Below are 20,263 nucleotides of genomic sequence, written 5' to 3'. Positions count from 1 at the left end.
TCAGGAAAATGACAGTTTTCACTCAAGTATTATGAGCCTAACTGTCAGCAAATTTTATCATAACACTAACAAAACCTCAACCTTTCTAATTTGGCTTTTGACCACTTGGAAAACTTGAACAACTCAGTATACTCAAATACAAGCAAAATTTTTTATGCTTACGGAATTCAGCATGCTCCTCAGCATTCCCAGTAACAAGAAGGCAGCTTCTGTGCAAACACTGTGTATTGAGGAGGTAACAGTGCCACAGGAGGCAGGAACTCCAAATATGAACGTCCAAATGGAGTCTAAATCAAACTGTAAGGGGTGAAAGAGAAAAAAGATGACATGAAATAATCCCCTTCTCCTATGCAATTGTATACTGCTTTTTATTACAGATACAATACACTCATGTGGCAGTATACAAAAAATTACTTGTTTTACATCCACCAAACTTTATCACCAAACTTCATATGATGGTCACCTGTCACTGAAGAAACTTTCTTTCAACTTGAGCTGCTGCAGCTGCAACTCTCACCTTCTCACTTACTTACTTCTCATAGTTACAAAGTATGTAAGTGTTTTGAAACAAAAGACTTGTCAGCACAGGTCCTGCACAATCAACTTAATTGACTAACATCTAGCAGTAAAACCCATACGGTATCCCACAGAAAAAAAATAGATATGAACAAAACAAACAAATCAAGGTGTATTTTCCAGCAAGTCTACATAATTAAATCAATTAAAAATAAAAAGGGACCAAGCGTCCACTTCTAGTATTGAGAGTGCTACTAAGTAGTCAAATTTAGTTTCAGTTGAACAGTGTCATACTTCAAAATGCTGTAGGCAAAGGAGTGAGTTTCACGCCTCTACAGGATGGTAGCACAGAGCTGAATGTGCTGTCAAGTATTCCTCTTGAGAAAGCAGGCCGGCAGAACACCTTCTGGTTTGAAATTTTTACTTTTCAGTTTCCACTGATAAATATTAGCACTGCACACATTCTAAATAGGCACCTTGTCTATCTGGAATGTGTGTGACTTTTCCTCATAAAGCACTACTCTGGGGTTTCCTAGGACTGTTGTAGGTCATATAATATCTACTCACTTACTTCAAAAAAGCCTGAAATAACCTGCTCAGAATAAGAACAACCAACATTTTTCAGCAACAACTGAGTTGCCTCCCTACAAAACCACACAGACTTTCTGATACAAAAGCAACCTTGTAACCTGTGAACTCTTTAACACAGAAACTGCCCACTCCTTAAAACAAAAAACGACAAAAACCCACCTCACAACCAAAGAAAGCAAGCAAAAGATTATATTCCCTTCAATGCCCACAGCATGTCAACTTGAACTAGGGATCTGCTTCTCATTTGACCCCAAAATGGACCAGAGTAACACCAGTGACAGCTAAGCCATAGCAGGCTAGCTTCTACATACTCCCACCCCACAGAGCTCAGCACTAAACACCACATCATGACTGTGAGTCAGCTGCAGAGAGGAAGGAGAGGGCCTGGTTAATCCATTATTTTCTTTCATGACAGACAGAATTGCATTCACGTCTTGCTGGACAATCCCTACCTTGGCACCCTGATTACACTGGCTGCTGATGACAGGTGCACTGACCTGCAGGTTTTCAGGCAGTTCAGTGACTGGCTGCTGCAGGAAAAGGGCCATGAGGAGGAAATAGAGTGCAGGAACATTAGTGTGCTTTGGGAGAAGGGACTGCAGGACGGGGAAGCCGGGGAAGTGACAAGCATCCCGGTTAAGCTCCCGCACCGTTGATCTGCCACCAGCACTCCGGCCAACGTTGAACCCTACATGGAAAAGAAGACACAAAGCCAACAATGTTAAGACGGTATCACCTGTGAGGATCAGTCCTGCTTACCTGGCGACACATTAAAAGGGTACGTCCCCAGAAACTAATGCTGTAAAAAATGAACGTGTGCATACAGACTATCACACACACACCATTCTGCTTCAGATGTCTCATTTTTTAAAACAATTAAAAAAGAAAAAATAAGGAAATTACTGCTTTCCAATACCACATAGATGACACTGCTCCATACAGGCCACCTAATACTACTGCTTACACACACAGATCCATTTTCTGGCTGTGAGCACGATTTCTGACTTTTAAAACACCAAGGCCTCTGAAAATAAATATTTTGCTGGCTGACAGCAAAACATAACCTTAACCTCAGTTACAGATTTATATTATGAAGCAGCAACCCATGGTCCATTTAAGTCTATTGGCAGCTAATTTGTATCCAGACATCTCTCAGGGGCATCTTATTTCAGATATTTTGTTAATGATTAATTGGCTGGTTAGTAACCATTAAATAGTCTTATTTTTTTAAGTGCTGCCAGAATTACCTTTTGTGATCCTGCTTCTACTTAGGTATTTCAACTTCCTACTTAAACAAAAAAATAAAAGAATACACCTGGATATCAGAAGCACTTATTTTCAAGCAAGCAAAGAGGCCAGGAAGACAGTTCAGTCTCCACATCAGCACTGTGAGCCATTCTTCTGACACAACCAGAGGTCAGGTGGTTTTTCTGAGGCTCAAATACAGATACACTTTCCACCAGAAACTGACTTTTTAAACAGGAAACATCTATCAAGAATTAGACTAATGAAATCTGTGCTACACAGTTGTGGAAATTCCATCAGAAACCTTCAACAAAAATGCATCACATTTGGTTTCATGAGAAATCTTGGAGCCAGTATGTTATGATTTATTAAAAAACACAGGGTGCAAAAATTAGATAATCTGTCACTATCAGTTTATGATACTCAAGTTAAAAAATATCCGTTTCAACACAGTCTAGCTTGGATTCAATTAAAGTGATACTATAATAAGAAAAATAGGGAAACTCTAAAAATGCTTTCAAATGTGACTGTAAATCAAAATCTTACTTAGAAAGATTTTGTGACTGAAGAAAATGTTTATGCTATTGGACATTTAAAGTACGTACTAAATAAACAACAGTCTCTTCCCTAAAATGCCAATGGTTTTCCAGTTTTTAAGGCACAACCATGCACGGGAAATGCATGCGCAAAATTGTTTCTCAAATAAAATACAGAACCTCAATCACAATGAGCCAAATAATGGATGCTTTCTATTTTAACAATAAATATTTGCATGTGATTTACACCTGAGAAACTGTTTTCCTTAATCCTCCTAATTCATTAGCAATGCAAAGAACCATCCTATGCTCCTACCTGAATATCCTGAGGGATATATTGTGGGAAGCAGTAAATAGACATAATAGAGAGTTTTATTCATGGAAAAAATAACAAGATCCCATATTTGAAATCTATCAAAGATACAAAGCAGAAAGAAACGGTTTTTATACTTTTGTATTTTCATTTCAGGAAGAACCCTCTTCCTGAAGGAAGATCACTTCAACAACACTTCAATTACTTCCTCACAGTAAACCAATTCAGACAAACTTTAAGTGCAGTAACAGATCATGTACTGCTGCAACACAGACAGTGGCTCCTTGAACAGTTATTTTAGGAACAACAATGAAGTTGAAAGTGCTACTGATATCACTGCTCTGATCTAAAGGCTACTGAGGCTCATGGAAGACCCTCATTTGTCAAATGTCAATGAGTTTGCACCAGGGCCTGAATAGACATTCATCTGGAAAAGCACTATTTTATTTTGCCTGGAAAAAAAAAACAGGTCCGTGGGAAATTGCCACTATACCTTGAATTGACAAACATTATTTCAACATTTGGAGATGCATTTCAGACAGCTCAGAGATGCTCAAAATGGGTCCTGTAGCACTAAAGCCTTATACACAATTCTAGGCCACAAGGGGTAACTGAGAGGTCTGATAACCTGGATAACTGAGGCTTTAAGAACCTGAAAAAAAAAGCCTTTAATAGAAAGCATGCCTGTGTACAGAAGAATGCAGGAGAGGGAAAGGAAAAGAAACGCTGAGATGATATCGTGAAAACAGACATTTCCAAGATAGCAAAAATCCAAACTGGTAAATGTGATGGACACAAAACTTGCTAGTTAAAGCAGCTCAGATATACCATTGCACAATGCTCTAACTATTAAAAGTAAACAAACAAGTAAATTCTACTGAATTCTTATTAGCTGTGTGCATAAGGTGCTGCTCTATGCTACCTTTGCATGCAGCTCAGCTGTGCCTGCCCACAGAACACACTTAACCTTACCATGATGGTAAGAGAAAAAAATCAATTAGCTACATAGGCTTCATGCAGATGAGCCAAAGCTGAACTACAATGAATCAGTATCCTGTCAGCTAAGGGCAGCTTTGTAAAACCACTCCCTTTTGTGTAGGAAATCCTAACTCTTGGTTGCAAGAAAAATGAAGTGCAGAAGCATCTGATGGCAGCACAGACAAGAGTAACAGAAAAGCCTCTGCCAGACAGCAACCACACAATAACCCACAGCTCAACACACCAGCACAGGTGCTCCCAGTAATCCCTGAGTCCCAAGGGGCTGAGATGCCTACCTAGCACAGTACCAATCTTATTGGTCAGGACAGAATCTGTCTGATCCAGCCAGCCTCCACCACTGAGACCCTCCTTAAACTTCATAAGGATGGACTGATTACTCAACAGGACCACAAGAATTCGCATGGCTGCCGTGACTGTGGTGGAATGCAGATGTTCTTCCATAAACATCATAATCCAATCAAAACCCAGTGTCTTGACCAGTTCTTCACAAGCCCTAAGTAAAGAGAGGGGAGAAAAAAGGTCACTTTATACAGCATTTAGTTTCCTACTAGACAGCAAAAATTAATGTCCTCCACTGCAATGCAAACTTTAAGAGTAAATTCTTAGTTAAGTTTGCTACAAACAAGAAATATCACTTATCAACTCTTGTTAAATGAAACAGGTAACATGCATTTCTTTAGAAGAAATGAAGGACTAAATACAGCTCCTGGGACTAATTCCACTGCATGAGATTTCTCCAGTTGCTGCTTTTGATAATAAACATGGAATTCTGAACTGAAATCTTTTTGTTGAACAAGAAGTTTTCACAAGTCATCTTAATAAACCGGTATTAAAAAATGAAGGAAGGTTTTTTCTTTCTTTGTTTTTATTAAGGGAGGAGTTACTTGGGAATGTTTGAAAGGGTTTTCTGCAATTTTAGGGGGCATTCTAGGGTCAGTGACCTTAATGACAACCCCTCCTGAAGCCTTTGGATCTCAACCAAATGAGAAGCTGACTATCCCACTTCTCAAAAAATGGAAGTTTTCTCTTTGACAAATTTTATTTTTTCTATAGCCATGCATGAAGTTAAGAGAAAACAACAAAATTAATCATGTATCCCATTTCTACCAGCATATCTGAGAGTAATTCAGTGACATCTACATAAATCATTCAACAATTCCTATAAAATGATGCAACTAGTGAATTGAATGAAGGCTGTATAATTCTTCCACTTGAAATAAAAAATTATATCCTTTCTCTGCCTCAAGGGTTTTTTTCTACTTACTGCAAATTAACAGTTGTCTTTTCTTTAGATGTATAGAGAAGTTTCAGAAGGATATCTAAAAGCCTGTTCCGTAGTAGAATGAGATTAGCTGAAACAAGTCCTCCAAAATCATCCTCTGTTCCTAAATATAGAAAAAACCCAACCAAACAAAAAAAACCCCAAAAATTAGGATTTTGGAACTTGGACATTTTAAAGGCTATTCATAAATTCCATACATAAGCAAATACAACCTGACCCCCACTCAGGCTGCAAGGAAGCTGTGCTAAAGTGCAAGCAGCCTGTTATACAGTGCTGAGAAACGTCTGGTGCCCCCTTGTCACTGTCACACAGACTTAGGGCAGCTTGAAGAACAGGTAAAAGAGAATCCTAGCTTCTCAGACAATAATCTGAACTGAGGTGGTCACTGTCTGGCAGATAGAGACACAAAAACAATAAAACACCATCCCTTGCCATCCCTCCCTTCTTTCAAAATTGCATAACATAGCAATTAAATAAGCATTTTGAAAAACGAGTGAGTGGGGGTATGTAGAAATTCTAAGGAAAAAACCCTGGTACTTCCTAAACCCCTCCAAATCTAAGAAATGGAGAGAAAAATTCGTTTCCTTTTCTTTCAACAGATCCCCAAGCTCATCATCAGTTGAAAAATGCATTTACTGCAACCAAGCCAATCCACACAGCTCGGAACTAACTTTACAGCTATTTTGCAAATCCCTCTTCCTGCACCTTATGCACTCAAAGGAGGACCCTGCTTTTATGTTATTTAGAAAAGCAGTACAGCTTGAGGCAATATATCCAAAAATGAAGATAAATGGATAATTTCTGGGCCAATGTTTTGTGCACAAGATACAGACAAAAATGATCTTCCATGGCAGAAATACAGCACAACTGGTGAACACCAGTAGCCTAAAAACCTCATGCCCTTTGCCTCAAAAGCTTCACTTTCCATTACTGCCACACCATGAGTTCCTCCCCAAGGTTCTTCAGTCCCTCACACAGCCAAAAAACAGCTCAGGCTATGGTTACCCTGGTAAAAAAAACAAAGCAAAACAAATGATGGCCTGTAGTGAGAACACCGGTCTGGATCTCTCCAATACCCATAACCCTCTTTTTCACTAAAAAGCTCAAATTTAATCATTTTTGAGACCACAAAAAGTATTCAGAAGGAACAGGCGAGGCACAGGAAGATAATGATGAATCCCACTGGACCATGGAATGGTTTGGGTCAGAAGGGACCTTAAAGATCATCAAGTTCCTACCCCCCTGCCATGGGCAGGGACACCTTCCACTGGACTTCCTCTGGTAGCTCAGAGCTCCATCTAAACGGGCCTTGAACACTTCCAGGGATGGGGCATCCACAGCTTCTCTGGGCAACCTGTGCCAGTGCCTCACCACCCCCACAGTAAGGAATTTTTCCATATATCCATCCGATCTAAAACAACTCTCAGTTTGAAGCCATTCCCCCTTATCCTACCACTACATGCTCTTGTGAAAGAAACACCCCTGCCCAGAACGTGCAGACTGCCCAAACCTTGTTCTTTGAGAAACCAGACCAATATAACTGTCAAACAGAAACCTCTCTCTCTCTTGTCCCTCTGCACCAGTGTATTCCCAAGAAATGTAAAAAGACAGGTTCTTTGTTTAGTCCTAGTTATTTGGGTGACATCCACTGGGGGATTAAAATATTTCTGTGCAGGAAGACTGATTGAAAATGCAATTGCACAAGGTAAATAAGGGTAGAAATGGTCTCAAAACAATTAAATCTAAGAATTATTGATGGACAGTAACCTTTCTTTTTATTCCTAAAAAAAAGTCGCTAGGCTTAATCAATTCTTTCACTTCCTCCTGGGGGGGCAGATGCACGTAGCAACCAGTTTTTTGTCTTTTTTTTTCATTTTCCCACGAAGAAGCAGAGATGCCCAGCTGATTGGAAGGAGGAAGTGGAGGAAAGAGAACACAACCATACAGTGTTAAATGAAGGAAACAACAAAAAAAAGTGTTTTGCTGTGCTTTGCACTCAATACTGAAAACTAAAGCCCCACTACTACCTACCAGCCAGGTTATAACAAAATTGCAACATTGTTAATTACACTATTTCTACTTTTTATGTATTCAAGCATGGAAGAGACCACAAAGTCTACTGCTTCTAAGCACTGTCAACACTTACCACTGTCAAGCTTTTCTTCATTGTTTATTTCCATGACCACAAACTTCTCACAGACTGCAAATGTAGGTAAAGTGGAAGAGATGAACTGTCCGAACCTTGATGTGTACAGAAAAAACATCACTCATTGGCATGACAGATGCACTCTCATCTATCAATAATTCACCTTAAATATAAAACCATGACACCAGTGATAGGGAGCTATCTAAAAATGTCAGTTTCCTCACATCTGAAGATTGATGAAAATGGCCTTCATTTAAAGTTACTATCCAAAACACAAATTAACTTGCAGTGATGAATGGAATCTTTAATTACTGCAGGTACGGGACCCTGAAAATGCTAGGATTCAGGAAAGGGAACTGGGAGATACCACTGAGTTCTAGTAAAAGAAATACCTCAGGTTAAAGGAGAACAAAACATTATTCTCAACCCCTTACAGCTGAACAATTATTAGATCAAAACTGTGGTTACTCAACTCTGGAGTAACATTCATGCCTATAGCTTGGGGTTATGTAACACAGAGCCATGGTTTTCCATGACAAGACATTGATGTACCACTCCAAGAAAGGAGAAGCAATATATTCCTCTTTCCTCTGCAGCTAACCTGAAATGATCCCTAGCTAGTGCAACTTTTCCCAAGTTATGCAACATGTTTTGTTTTTTCCTTCCAGGAAGGAGAACAAGGAACACTCGGATAGGCATTCTACAATCTATTCTGTAACCACTGAAGCATAAAATCAATAGTTTTATTCTTGAATCATTTTTGTCTCCTGTATAATTAAAACAAAGACAGGTAAGATGCTCAGGTTGAGGCATCTGATACCTTTAATTGTACTTAAAAGTAAGAAGCTGAAAATATCACCACTCGTATGCAAAGAGCTCCCAAGCCCTGCAATATTTTATCCATTTCCATTCTAATGAAATGAGAGATGAAAAAAAATCAAGTTATCAAGGAGTTAAAACTATTTTTAAAGCATTTCTAATACTCCTGTACATATGAATTGCAGTAACTAGCGCAATTTTCATCAGTCAGAATTAGTTGTACTATATCTGACAGTCTTAAATATCTTTTTATACAGTGATGATTAAGAAAAAATCTGGAACTAAACCTTGCATTCAAGATAGTAATCAAAACTGCATTTTAACCAGAAGTATCTTTTTTAGATAATAATAATATTCAGCGGTAGCCAGGAGGAGTGCTCAGTGCTTTACATGAACAAAGGAGCTGCAATTCAGCACCTTCACTTTTCACCTGTAGAACATTAAGCCAGTTGATCATTCAACCATGCTTGGTCAGATGCAAACTGAAAATAATATGCAAATCAAGTCTCCAACATATTGCCTATGTCTAATTCAATCTAGTTCATAGAGGAGAAAAAAAAAATCAGTACACGAGCATTCCATGTTACACACTCCACAGCAGTACGACCACGAAGTACTTTTGACCAAGGTAACAGAACAAGGAAAGACAGAATTATCCAGGTGTGGGCTACCTGAGTAGGTCATAGCTGCTGGGGAAGCCCTGAAGCAGAAAGCTCAGCACACTGCTAATTGCAGCGATGGTGGGCTGGGACAGGGACATGTCTCGAAGAGTCAACAGCAGTCTTGGGATGAGCTGGAATTCCCTCATTAACTTTGCATTCTTTGCTGCTTCACTGGAGAAGAAAAGAAAGGAGATGGCCTTTTAAAATTGGAGTATCCTCTAAATGCCACCTAATCCAATAAATCCTATTACTAGGCTTGCATCAGTTCATACCTCGACTCAGTGAGGAGTTCAATGAAGTGCTCAAATAATGACAGATGAAGCTCATAGGGTGCATGAAGCCAGACCTGAAATACAGAAAAGACAATATATTTTGTACACAAATCGACTTGTAGATTAAAAACAGGCATCGATAAATCAAAGGTTATGAAGAAATTAAAACCATTCATGCACATGAATATTTACCACATTACCACGAAGAACCACGCATTGGTTCCAAACCAATATTCTCTGTAAAGTACCATGCTGAAAACTTATAAAGGGACCTAGACAAAAGGTTAACACACTATCTTCTTGTCTTTTTACACCAACTTTAAACAGACAGTGCAATGACTCCAAAGGAGCTGTTGGGGTTTACAAGGCTGTGTTAAATTTATTTGGTTTAAGTGAAGGTTTATGTCTTTGTAAAATTAACTTACTACTTTCTGCCAAGATTAGACTCAAGGTCTTCCCTGATTTTATTTTTTACCCAGCACTGCCTGCACTTAAATTATTTAGATTCTTTACCAAAAACCCCAAAATATCAATTGTTCAATCAATAGAAGTAACAGAAGATATAAAAGCCAGAAAGCTCACAGTTACAGCCGCAAATCTTAAAATTGATTTGCTATTGAACAAAGCATAATTAATACCTGCGCTCTGGTGTATAAAACTGGCTTAAATGAAAAGCTTTCTAGCTTTCGCTTTTCTTCTAATCTTATAATTTAAAATGATGACAACAATCTTTTAATTTCCCTGTTCTGCATGAGTAAGAACATCTAATTTATCCAATTTAAGTGCAATGTTTGGGTCACTGATTTCTGAATAAAGTAAATAATTTTAAAAACCTCAAAAAACCAAAGAAACAACAGCCAAAAATCTCAGACATTTGGAAAGTTCCTTCTTAAATAAGGTTTCCAGGAGAGCTTTGAAATACTCAAACAGACATCTAAAAAAAGGAAATTGTTAAGTCTATTAAGTCATTTGTGCAAAACTGACTTGCAGTATTAAGTCAGCACATCTTATAGCTGGCTTAGCAGTGGTACTAGTGTTTTTACTTATTTACTTTAATGTATGTGAGTCAGAATTCTTTTACTCAGTCTGTGTCAGGTATAGATAATGCCAAAGGAGCAAACACTGAAGGGTAAATTCTACGAACCTTTTAACAGCCTCTACTGCATTAGCATTTCCCTCTGAAATTTGCTACTTTCCTTAGTTTAACACAACACTTTATTCCATAGGTCATGCAAACAGAATTTTAACTCCCTTACTATTAACCTTGAAGGAGATGTGTGATAAAAGTGATTACCATGTGCTATGTTGAAAGTTTACCTCCTACTTTCATTTTCAGTGCATTTTTCATGCCTTGATATATGTACTGCAGTAGAACACACGGGTGAAAAGAAATTGATGAACAGAAAACTACAAAATATTATCTTCTAAAACCACAAAAAGCAGAAACACTCATTTCAACAGGAAAAGTTACCAATAATCTTGTTGTTCAACTGCTTTACTGTACTATATAAGAAATAATAAGTTCTCAGGATAGCAGCCTAATTTGCTGTTGTTGAATATTAAAGGTACACTATCAGCATCTGACTTAATCACTATCTAGCACCATCATCACCATTCTGTGCAGCTTTACATACTTCAAAATCACAGAGCAGGTCCTGGAAGGCAGCAGAATTTGGGATAATGGATGTCTCGTGCCCGCTGTCAACTGTTCCCACCAAGGAAAACGTCAGGTGGAGTATGTGGCTGTTCAGAAGGGACCGTTTCTTCTTTAACAGCATTGCCAGCAGCTTGAACAAGTAAACAGAAAAGGAATTAGTACCTGTGAGCACACAGTAATGTTGTCTAAGCACGCAGGAGAACAGATGAAATGTCCGTACCCCTTTTGAGAAGGCCCTTACAGTACGTCTGCTAGCTGGTACTTGATGAAAGAGTTTGAAAGTGGCATTACAGTTCATTACAAAAGCAGCATATCCAGGACACTCTCAAGCTCATAAAACATTTGTTTACACCACAGACAGGACCTAGGCCCTGAGGATTGGGCACACACATGCACAACGCAGCCCTCTCAGCTCTCTGGCAGTCAGTCACAGTTTCAAGACAGCACATTCTCAAACAGCTGTGCCCCTGTACAGCAAATGTGGACATGGGAGACTTAAATGGAGTAGGACTAGAGCACTGCATGCCCAAATGAGAGGTATTCTGGCACTGAAAAACAGTAACATAAATCTGAATAAGCCTTTTTTTTACTGCTATCCTTTGTTCCCCTAGGCATGACTGTAGTCCCCACTTTTGCTCTAACTTCTTATAATCTGGGTTGGGAAAGAACCATTTGCCAGATGTACTACTACAGTTTCTTGTCTTCTGAAGCAAACTGGTTTAAACTCTCAGCATACTGGCGTGCTCAGCTTTACCATCCTCACTGAAACACTAAAGAAACACGTATTTCTGGGAATCTCCCTCAAACCACATTATTTGCTGATACAAGTGGAATGTAAGGTCATATGTGACGATCCACTGACTACTCATGGTACAAGGAGGACACTGTCTAGACTTGTTTGGTCACAGTAAGCCAAGGTCTGCACCAAGCTCCTTGGAATGGTATGTTTTGATGTAACTACACCAGGCATCAGCATTACAAGGTTTTTAAATATGCTGCCTAAACCACAGAACTTTCCATTTCAGTAAAGCAGCCTCCATGAGGCACATAAAACACATTGCTCATGTGAAGACTTTTTCAAATCAGTCAGCCAATCCTTCTGCATAACTGACTGCCTTTTCCCCATCCTAATGGAGAATTAATGTCTTCAGCTTGAAAGGAAACAGCATCAGTAACTACAAAATCTGTGCAGTCTCCTCAAAAGGATGCTTCTAGGAGTTCACTTGTTTGGGTTTTTTTATGTGCCCTTATCCTTCTCTCTTGCTGGCACATCAGAGACAGAAGCTCCCAGACCTGCAGGGGTGGGTTCAAAATCACAAGGAAAAGAATCATTTAAGTACCATAGTTGTGCTCTCCTGTGCTGTTAATGAAGGCTCACTTTCAGCAATGTAGCTAAATATGTACAATGGCTTAGCAAAAAACTTTTCACCCTCTCCTTTAAAAAATGTCCTAAATAATTCATCTATGCTAATTAACCAAGAGCAGAAACTTTAAAAGAGAAACTCGGGTTACAACATGACGAGATTTCCATGGGAACTGTGATAACAAACAGTGAAGTTCAATTCAACCAGCCTGGTCTGTTTTAACACATTTCTTACATACCTGATAACCTTTGATTCTTTCCATCTCTTTGCTGGCCAGCGGATTGCTCTTTACCACACAGACCAAGGCCTTCACAGCTGCATACAACCCTTCCACATCTGATGCCATGGCTACAAGTCCCAAAATAGCAGCAGCCCCACCAATGTACTGCAGTGTAGTGGCAACAGGCTTGGGGACAAATGTTCTTACTCCTGAGCACAGACAGAAAAAAAAAAAAATTAAAATAGCATCAAATCGAATTTTTGCAAGAAATAATTGTGAAAATATGAAAGCAATTTTCATTTTAGCATTTCTTGAATTATGAAAAGAATGTCACTAGAAGAACTATGACACCTCACAAGAAGTAGTAAAGGAAATATAGAACAATAGTTTATAACCTAAGGTAAAGTAATTGAATATATTTTCATAATGAGAAATCATAAACTGAAACAAGCATCCCATGTGAGCAAAACCCAAAAGATAATAGTATATCCATAAAATGCAAAAATGCTCAATAAATACAATGACGCACCATTAACATTCATCAATTGCATGATTTATCTTCTAGATCAAAGTTCTTACTGACAAGTAATTAATAACTTTAAAACATAGTAATTCTTAAGTGCTCAACTCACCCAAATACCCTATCAAAGCTGCACCAATGGAGCGCGCTGGTCCATTCAAATGCCCTGCTGAGTTATGTAGCAACTTCACAGGTGTGGCATTTTCATGAGAAGAAATTGCCAGCTGAAAAAAAACAAGAAAAAAAAGCTGAAGGGAAGAGGGGTTTTTTTTATGCAAGCCTAAAATTTGTAATATGAATTTTCCTACTATGATAAGGAGTAGCATACAACAAAACAGGACTAGAATCATCATCAAGATAGTCTCTCAAGTTAAGAGACATTTCTGGACTCCAAAGTTTACGGAGGATGAGTCTAACTTTAAAAATAATCCCACCAGACCAGAGAAGGAGTTTGGATTGAAAAGGACATTTAAAGCTCACAGAATTATAGATTGGCTTGGTTTGGAAGGGAGCTTAAAGAGCATCTCATTCCAACCCTGCTGCAATAGGCAGGGACACCTTCCACTAAACCAGGTTGCTCAAAGCCCCATCCAACCTGGCCTTGAACACTTGCAGGGGTTGGAGCAACCACAACTCCTCTGGACAAGCGATGCCACTGCCACTCTACCATCACAGCAAAGACCTTTCTCCTGCTATCTACACCTACTCTCTTTTCAGTTTGAAGCCATTCCCCCTTGTCCCATCACTACATGCTCTTGTAAAAAGTCCCTCTCTGACCTTGCAGGCTCCCTTCAGGCACTGGAAGGTTGCCATTAGGTCCCCCTGAAACTTTCCGTTCTCCTTTCTTCAGTTTGTTCTCAGGTCTGAGAACAAACCCAGATGTCAGCCTTTCCTCATAGGAGAGGTGCTCCATCCCTCTGATCATCTTGGTGGTCTCCCCTGGACACACTCTAAGAGGTCCATGCCCTTCCTGTGCTGCAACCCCGGAGCTGGAGGCAGCCTGCAGGTGGGGTCTCACCAGAGCAGAGGGGCAGAATTCCCTCCCTCCCCTGCTGCCCACGGTGCTTTGCATGCAGCCCAGGACACATTTGGCTTTCTGGGCTGCAAGTGCACATGGCTGAGGCACGTCCAGGCTCTCATCCACTGGTGTCCCCAAGTCCTTCTAGGCAGGGCTGCCCTTAATCTGTTCATTCCCAGCCTGGATTGATACCAGGGATTGCTCCAACCCAGGTGCAGAACCTTGCACTTTGTCTTGTTAAACCTCATGAGCTTCCAACTGGCCCACTCCTCTGGGCCCACCTAGCCCTGGAACTTGTCCAGATCACTCTGGATGGAATCCTGCCCTTGAGGTGTGTCAACAGCACCACTCAGCTTGGTTTCATCAGCAAATGTGCTGATGGTGCACTTGATCCCTCTGTGTCATTAATGAAGGTATTAAATAATACTCGTGACCCCTGAGGGACACCACTTGCCACCGATTTCCACTGGGACTCTGAGCCATTGACCACTGCCAACTGTCCAACCACTTTCCTATCCGTCTTAACAGCCCAGCCACTAAATCCATCTCTCTCTAATTTGGAGAAAAGGATGTTGTGGGGGACGATGTTAAAGGCTTTACAGCAGTCCAGATAAATGACATGTGTAACCCTTCCCTTGTCCACTGATGAAGTCACCTCACCATAGAAGGCCCTAAGGTTTGCCATCTAGTGCCTAGAGAAGCTGAGAGTTCTCAGTTCCTGGAAGCGTTCAAGGTCAGGCTGGAATCACTTTGAGCAACCTGATAGAGTGGAAGGTGTCCCTGCCCACAGGAGGGGGACTGGACTAGATGACAACATTATTGTTCCTGGCTGCAGTGAGCAAATTGTCTTGAAGTAAGTTAAAAGAAAGGAAAAAGTCATACACATTAACCAACTGATTTCCCAACACACCTGTTTGGCAATAGCTTTACTATCCAACTTGTTGTAAACTTTCCTTATTTTTGCCACTGTAAATGAAGAAACTGACAATGCATAGAGACCAAAGGAGACCTTCTCTTCTGGTACCAAAGATACTGGAGATGGGTTGATTCCTTCAGACTTTGAATCTTTACCTTAAAGACAAAACAGAAGTTCCCTTCATTAATGGCGTTGTCTTTATTTTAAATTTGAAGAGTAAAATCTTAAGCAACTTATACTGCAGAATAGGTATAAAAAGAAGATTTTACACATAGCTGAGATGTGATATTGTCTAGCCTAAGGGCCATAAACATCCCTTCCCTTCTGAAGGAAAAGAAAGCAATCAAAAACCAGAGAAGCACTTGGTAAATCTGCATCTTTGCCTGTAACAACTGGCTTTTTACTACAGTTTGCTAGGAAAGCTGCCTTGGAATGGTATGAGAGATGCAAGATTCAAAAAGAATATATAACCATATCTTGAAAATTTTGCGTTTTTCCAATTTCACTTTCTATAGATAAATATAGCATACAGTATGAATAATGACAACTTTAAGCATTTCTAACTGGTTTAAAGCCAAAGTGAGGAATACAAGCACTTCTACCGTATCTCAGTAAAAGAATTTGGATTTCTCTCATCCTCTTCAACAGCAGCTACTAATCATCTTCCTATGAACAGCGAGCTTTTCCTCTCTGCTCCTGCACACTCTCTCACCTCTTCTGCCCATACACACACAAAGATGCCAGCACAGCCAGCCCAAGTTACCAGGTGCCACCTGAACTGTACCTACATGGAACATAAACTGCTTGGAAGCTCCCGACATAGTTTGGTCCCAGCTCATAAATGGTGCTGACCCCTGGGGCAGGCAGCACTTCCTCCAGGAAGTGCGTGGGGCCCAGACGCCACACGAGGGAGGAGAGCTGGCGCTGTGCGGGCGGCGTGCCGATGTAGGCGTACACTGTGCTGACCACGGGGGGATTGGCAGAGCCAGAGCCACTGGGGCTGCTGTGGATGTAGTGAAGCTGTAAGGGAGCAAAACACAGGCAACTTAGTGAGGGAGTAAGGGTACTGTGACAAGATCAGAAATTTTGTCCAAAAATGGTTTTGCAAGCCAGGGGATGTATCAAATGAGTGCTATGTAATGCAGGGTATTTTGACACTGTACTGAAATAGGCAGTCAAGAACATTAAACAGAAAGAAAGTGCAAGGACCAGAAGTGGCTATCAAAAGATGAAGGTGTGTATGGAAACAGAAGATTAGAACATGAAAATTCTGTGCTTGAAAAGGCTGTATGTTGATTCTAAAAACATGGTGCTCAAAGTAGTGTTCTCTCTCCTTTCCCAGCCTTTGCAAATTACACCATTTCGAGGTAAAGTGCAAACGTGATGAACTAAATTCAGCAAGACTTTTCAAACAATTAAACAAATACATGAGTAGGAATCTGGCCAATATATAAAGACAGTAACAACCTCACAGTCTTCTTCTATCTACCTTGTAAAAATTCTGTTAGCAGCTATTGAATGTAGTCATGCATGGCCAGAAAGATGGCCAGATACACGCTCATGTATTACAGCTGTTAGCTTAATAACTTACCATAGTACTCCTCTTGCAAAAGGAATACTGGGGGGTAAGCTTTGAAAGTCAACCTGTTGTTTTACCTGCAGCAGTACAGTAACATTAGCTAGTTTAAACCCCACGCAAGGTTATGCTTTATCCCTTAAAGCCTACACCTACCAGGTGCCAAATGATGTCTGGATATCTGTTGCAGATTGGGAATACTTTGTGCTCAGTGGACAGGTCCACAGGGTTCTTCACTGCTCTCTGCAGTTTCTTCCACCTAACAATGAGGTACTGACCTTTGCAAATAAATGTGGTGTTTGCTTGATGTTTTTGTTTGTTGCTTGGGTTGGGGTTTTTTTTTTTGGGTGGGGTGGTGGTGGTTTATTTTTTTTCTTGTCTTTTTTAAGGTTTTTTTTTGCACAGAGAGAGAAAAATCACTCCAACCAGTAAAAATGAGGATTGAAAGACTTATTTTACCTTAACAGTGTTAACAAGCTGTCCATCGAGGTACAGTGCAGCTGTGCTGTTCTTCAGCATGCCTTTACTCATGACCAGAACTAGGTGATGCCATTGGCCTTCCACAATGAGGTCACCGCAGCGGAAACGGGCACAACAGGGAAGAATTTCATAAAATGATGATTCCTCACTGAAGTCATCAACTAAAGGAAAAACACCAGTTAGTGGGCACCAGCATGAATGTTTTAAGTGCTTAAAAATCTCAGGATATATTCAGACTTTTGATAATTGTATTTTACTTCTCACCTTCTCCCTTCCCTTCGAAATTTTAGCTGGAATTACTAGTTGGCTCAAGTTTTTACTTTCTCATGCTGCCATGCAAGTCACAGAAAGATCTTTTGTTGTTTGCCTAAAAAAGTTTCTACAGCAGCAGTCACCAAAAAACAAGAGATGTCTCCCCAAACCCACAGAGCCATTTTTCACTTTTCTCACACTGTGGAGACTTCCAGACTTTTTATTCCCACTTCTGCATCATAAAATTGACCCTTACTGTACTTAAAAGCTGTCCCAAAAGGAAAAAGAAAAAAAAATGGATAAAAAACACCCCCAAAAACCCAAGGAATGTTTCAACAGAAACCATGAACTTCTCAGATCCCTCTTCATTCTTCCATACTGAAGGAAAAGAAACCATTAATCCTCTTACCACAACAGCTGCCTGCACAGGGAGAGCACTCAAGTAGCACAAGGAAAATGTTAAAAGCAGAGTACTTAGAACTAACATTCAGATACAAAAATAATCTCAAGACCTTTTTCTCAGTCAAGTATCTTGAGCACAATTCTTGCTAACAAGAAGGGTACTTAAACCATCCCATTTATTTTACAAGAGACTGTCAGCACTTCCAATCCCTGTGTTGTGCACAGCAATTCCAATCTCAGTTCTTCAGGTCCCTACCTGCTCAGCACTCAACAGTACACCACCAACTATGATTTAGACACAACAGGGTGGCACTGAAATGAAGCAAAGTGTCCTGGTTCAGTAAAAAACCAGTCTTTATAGTCATACACCTTCAGATCATCTCTGACAAAGCCTTTTCAAATCCAATCTCTTTCAGGGAGGTTGATTATAGGGGCTCATAAACTAAAAACATATGAACTATAGCTCCAGTGCAGGCTAAAGCAATTTGTGTGAAGACAAACTTGCTTCATTCTCTAAGAGTTTGTTCCTCTGAGAAAGAAAGCACTGTCAGTATCTTTGTAATTTAAGAGGTTTAATTCATACTTTATACTATGAGTTTTCAGCTCTCAAGCTTCATGTTTTGAACCTGACTTCTACTAAGAGAGACTGCAGCAGTTAATGATGTGAATGTCTGCTTAGAGATTATTCCTTGTTTTCATGGTAACAGTCCGCTTAGCTGTTTGTGGGAGGTTTTTTTAATAACAGTTGTATAAATTCTTTATTAGTGCTGCCTACTCAAAAGTAAAGAACAGAAGCAGGAACAGATTTTTGATAACCATTTGTGCTGGTCTGGTGACACATGCAGAAGGCTGCCCTGCTCCTCCACAAACCCAGTGTGTAACAGCCTGTCAAAACCAACCACTTTTGGAGGCTCTGATGAAGGGCAAGGCAGGAGACAGCTCATCCTCAAGTCCCTAAGTGCACTGATAGCTCTCTCTAGCAAATTTACTGGTGTCACCAGCTTCACTTAGATCTTCACCACAGCTCCTGTAATTCCTCCTTTAGTCACAGATCCTGGATGGAGATATAAACTGTTTCTGAAAACTGACCACAGCACTAAAACATGAAATGAATGACTGACTGCCTTCAAAAAACCGTCCAGTACCTGGACTATCCAGACTGAAAAAGCCTTCAAAACCTTTTAGTTTACTATTTCTAAATTTCTTCAAAGCAAAGACAGTTAAAAGAGATGATGTCTAAAATGAATGACACAAGATAAATCACAGGCAAGACCTTTCAAAATCAATGATGTAATCCCTCCCACTAATACATAACACCTGGGGTTTTGGCAGAAATTTTTCTTTGTATATAGACAATGAATCTTCTTTGGAAATTATAAAAGCTCAATAAATTAATGTTTACATTTTGCATTTTTCCATTGTTAAAACCCCTCAGGAACTGGTGAAGCAGCAACAAAAGGTCCAGCACACACAATTTTTTGGGATACTGGGTTTACAATAAATTTTGCTGTTGCATTCCTATAATATTGTCAGCATTAGCTGATGACGTGGCACACCTCTTACCATAATTCTGAAGCAATTCTTCTTTAGTTGAAACAATCAGTGAGCGGTCTTTTGCCGAGAGGACAATGGCAAGGCAGACGTAATGCTGCTCCGAGGAGTTCGCACGCCGCACTACAGTGAGGAGTCTCACGGGATGGTTATTAGGAGGTGTACTAAAATGTTCAATACAAAACCAAGTTGAGTAGCTTAAACCAGATGGTGGTGGGAAAAACCTTTCACCTAAAAACAAGAAGAAAGCCCATTACACAGCTGCAGTAGGTACTACTTAGGATTCCTACTTGATCCTGTTCTTTTTTTCATATCAGCTCAGTTGATTGCAGGTGTTTTCTCAAATGCTGAAGAAGCCTCTGTTGAGGGAATATCTCTCTACCACATACATCTGACTCCATTTAACATCCTAGGATGCTCCCACTAATTCTGTCTTACTGCAGTAAACCTTCGCCTTAGTTTTTAGACTTAACAACTTTTTAACTAAGTGACCATGTTCAAGGAATCCCACAGCACACCAGGTTCCTGTAGGGTGAATAACCTTATCACATGTAAAAGTGTGTTGGGGTTTTAGTTTAGTCTTGGGTTTTTTTTCCTGTTAAAGGAATTTTCTCCCATATGCATGTTACTAGGAGACAAATAGCTGTACTTAAGAAAGACAAAAAGGGAAGTGGGGCGGGCCTGGCTACTCTTTTGTCTACACCTGGGTGTGGGGTCAGTTCGCTCGGAGCGTCCGGAGAGAGAAGCTGCAGAGAAAGGAGCTGCTGCTTCTTTCTTTTTGGCCGTTCTTTCTTCCTGCTGGAAACAACGCCAGGACCCCAAAAGCCGCTTTCCCTGCCCTGCTGGAGACCGGGCTGTGGCTGCCCTGCCCCGCTGCTGCTTCGAGCTTTCGCTACGCTGTAGCCCTGCTCGCCCTGCCTGCCTGG

General features: G+C 40.2%; 1 protein-coding gene across 8 annotated transcripts in view; it reads right to left on the bottom strand.

Moving 5' to 3' along the window:
* Positions 1–20,263, bottom strand: part of WDFY3 (WD repeat and FYVE domain containing 3) — a 122,151-nt gene that overhangs the window by 35,756 nt on the left and 66,132 nt on the right. For 7 of the 8 annotated variants that reach the window (XM_017744150.1, XM_017744154.1, XM_017744152.1 and 4 more), the window contains 14 exons: positions 19,350–19,568; positions 17,112–17,293; positions 15,865–16,096; positions 15,071–15,231; positions 13,255–13,366; positions 12,641–12,831; positions 11,016–11,168; positions 9,382–9,455; positions 9,119–9,280; positions 7,629–7,723; positions 5,465–5,585; positions 4,476–4,693; positions 1,560–1,795; positions 163–297 (listed from right to left, as the gene is read on the bottom strand). In XM_017744150.1, the coding sequence (XP_017599639.1) occupies positions 163–297; positions 1,560–1,795; positions 4,476–4,693; positions 5,465–5,585; positions 7,629–7,723; positions 9,119–9,280; positions 9,382–9,455; positions 11,016–11,168; positions 12,641–12,831; positions 13,255–13,366; positions 15,071–15,231; positions 15,865–16,096; positions 17,112–17,293; positions 19,350–19,568 (2,291 nt within the window). The remainder of the gene's footprint in view (positions 1–162; positions 298–1,559; positions 1,796–4,475; positions 4,694–5,464; positions 5,586–7,628; positions 7,724–9,118; positions 9,281–9,381; positions 9,456–11,015; positions 11,169–12,640; positions 12,832–13,254; positions 13,367–15,070; positions 15,232–15,864; positions 16,097–17,111; positions 17,294–19,349; positions 19,569–20,263) is intronic. The other variant, XM_017744153.1, reaches the window with a different exon arrangement.

This window comes from Corvus brachyrhynchos, unplaced genomic scaffold (assembly GCF_000691975.1).
Source record: "Corvus brachyrhynchos isolate BGI_N302 unplaced genomic scaffold, ASM69197v1 scaffold229, whole genome shotgun sequence".
In the NCBI taxonomy this organism is placed as follows: Eukaryota; Metazoa; Chordata; class Aves; order Passeriformes; family Corvidae; genus Corvus; species Corvus brachyrhynchos.
Note: the sequence above shows the minus strand (reverse complement) of the source record. Positions and strands in the feature narration are given on the sequence as shown.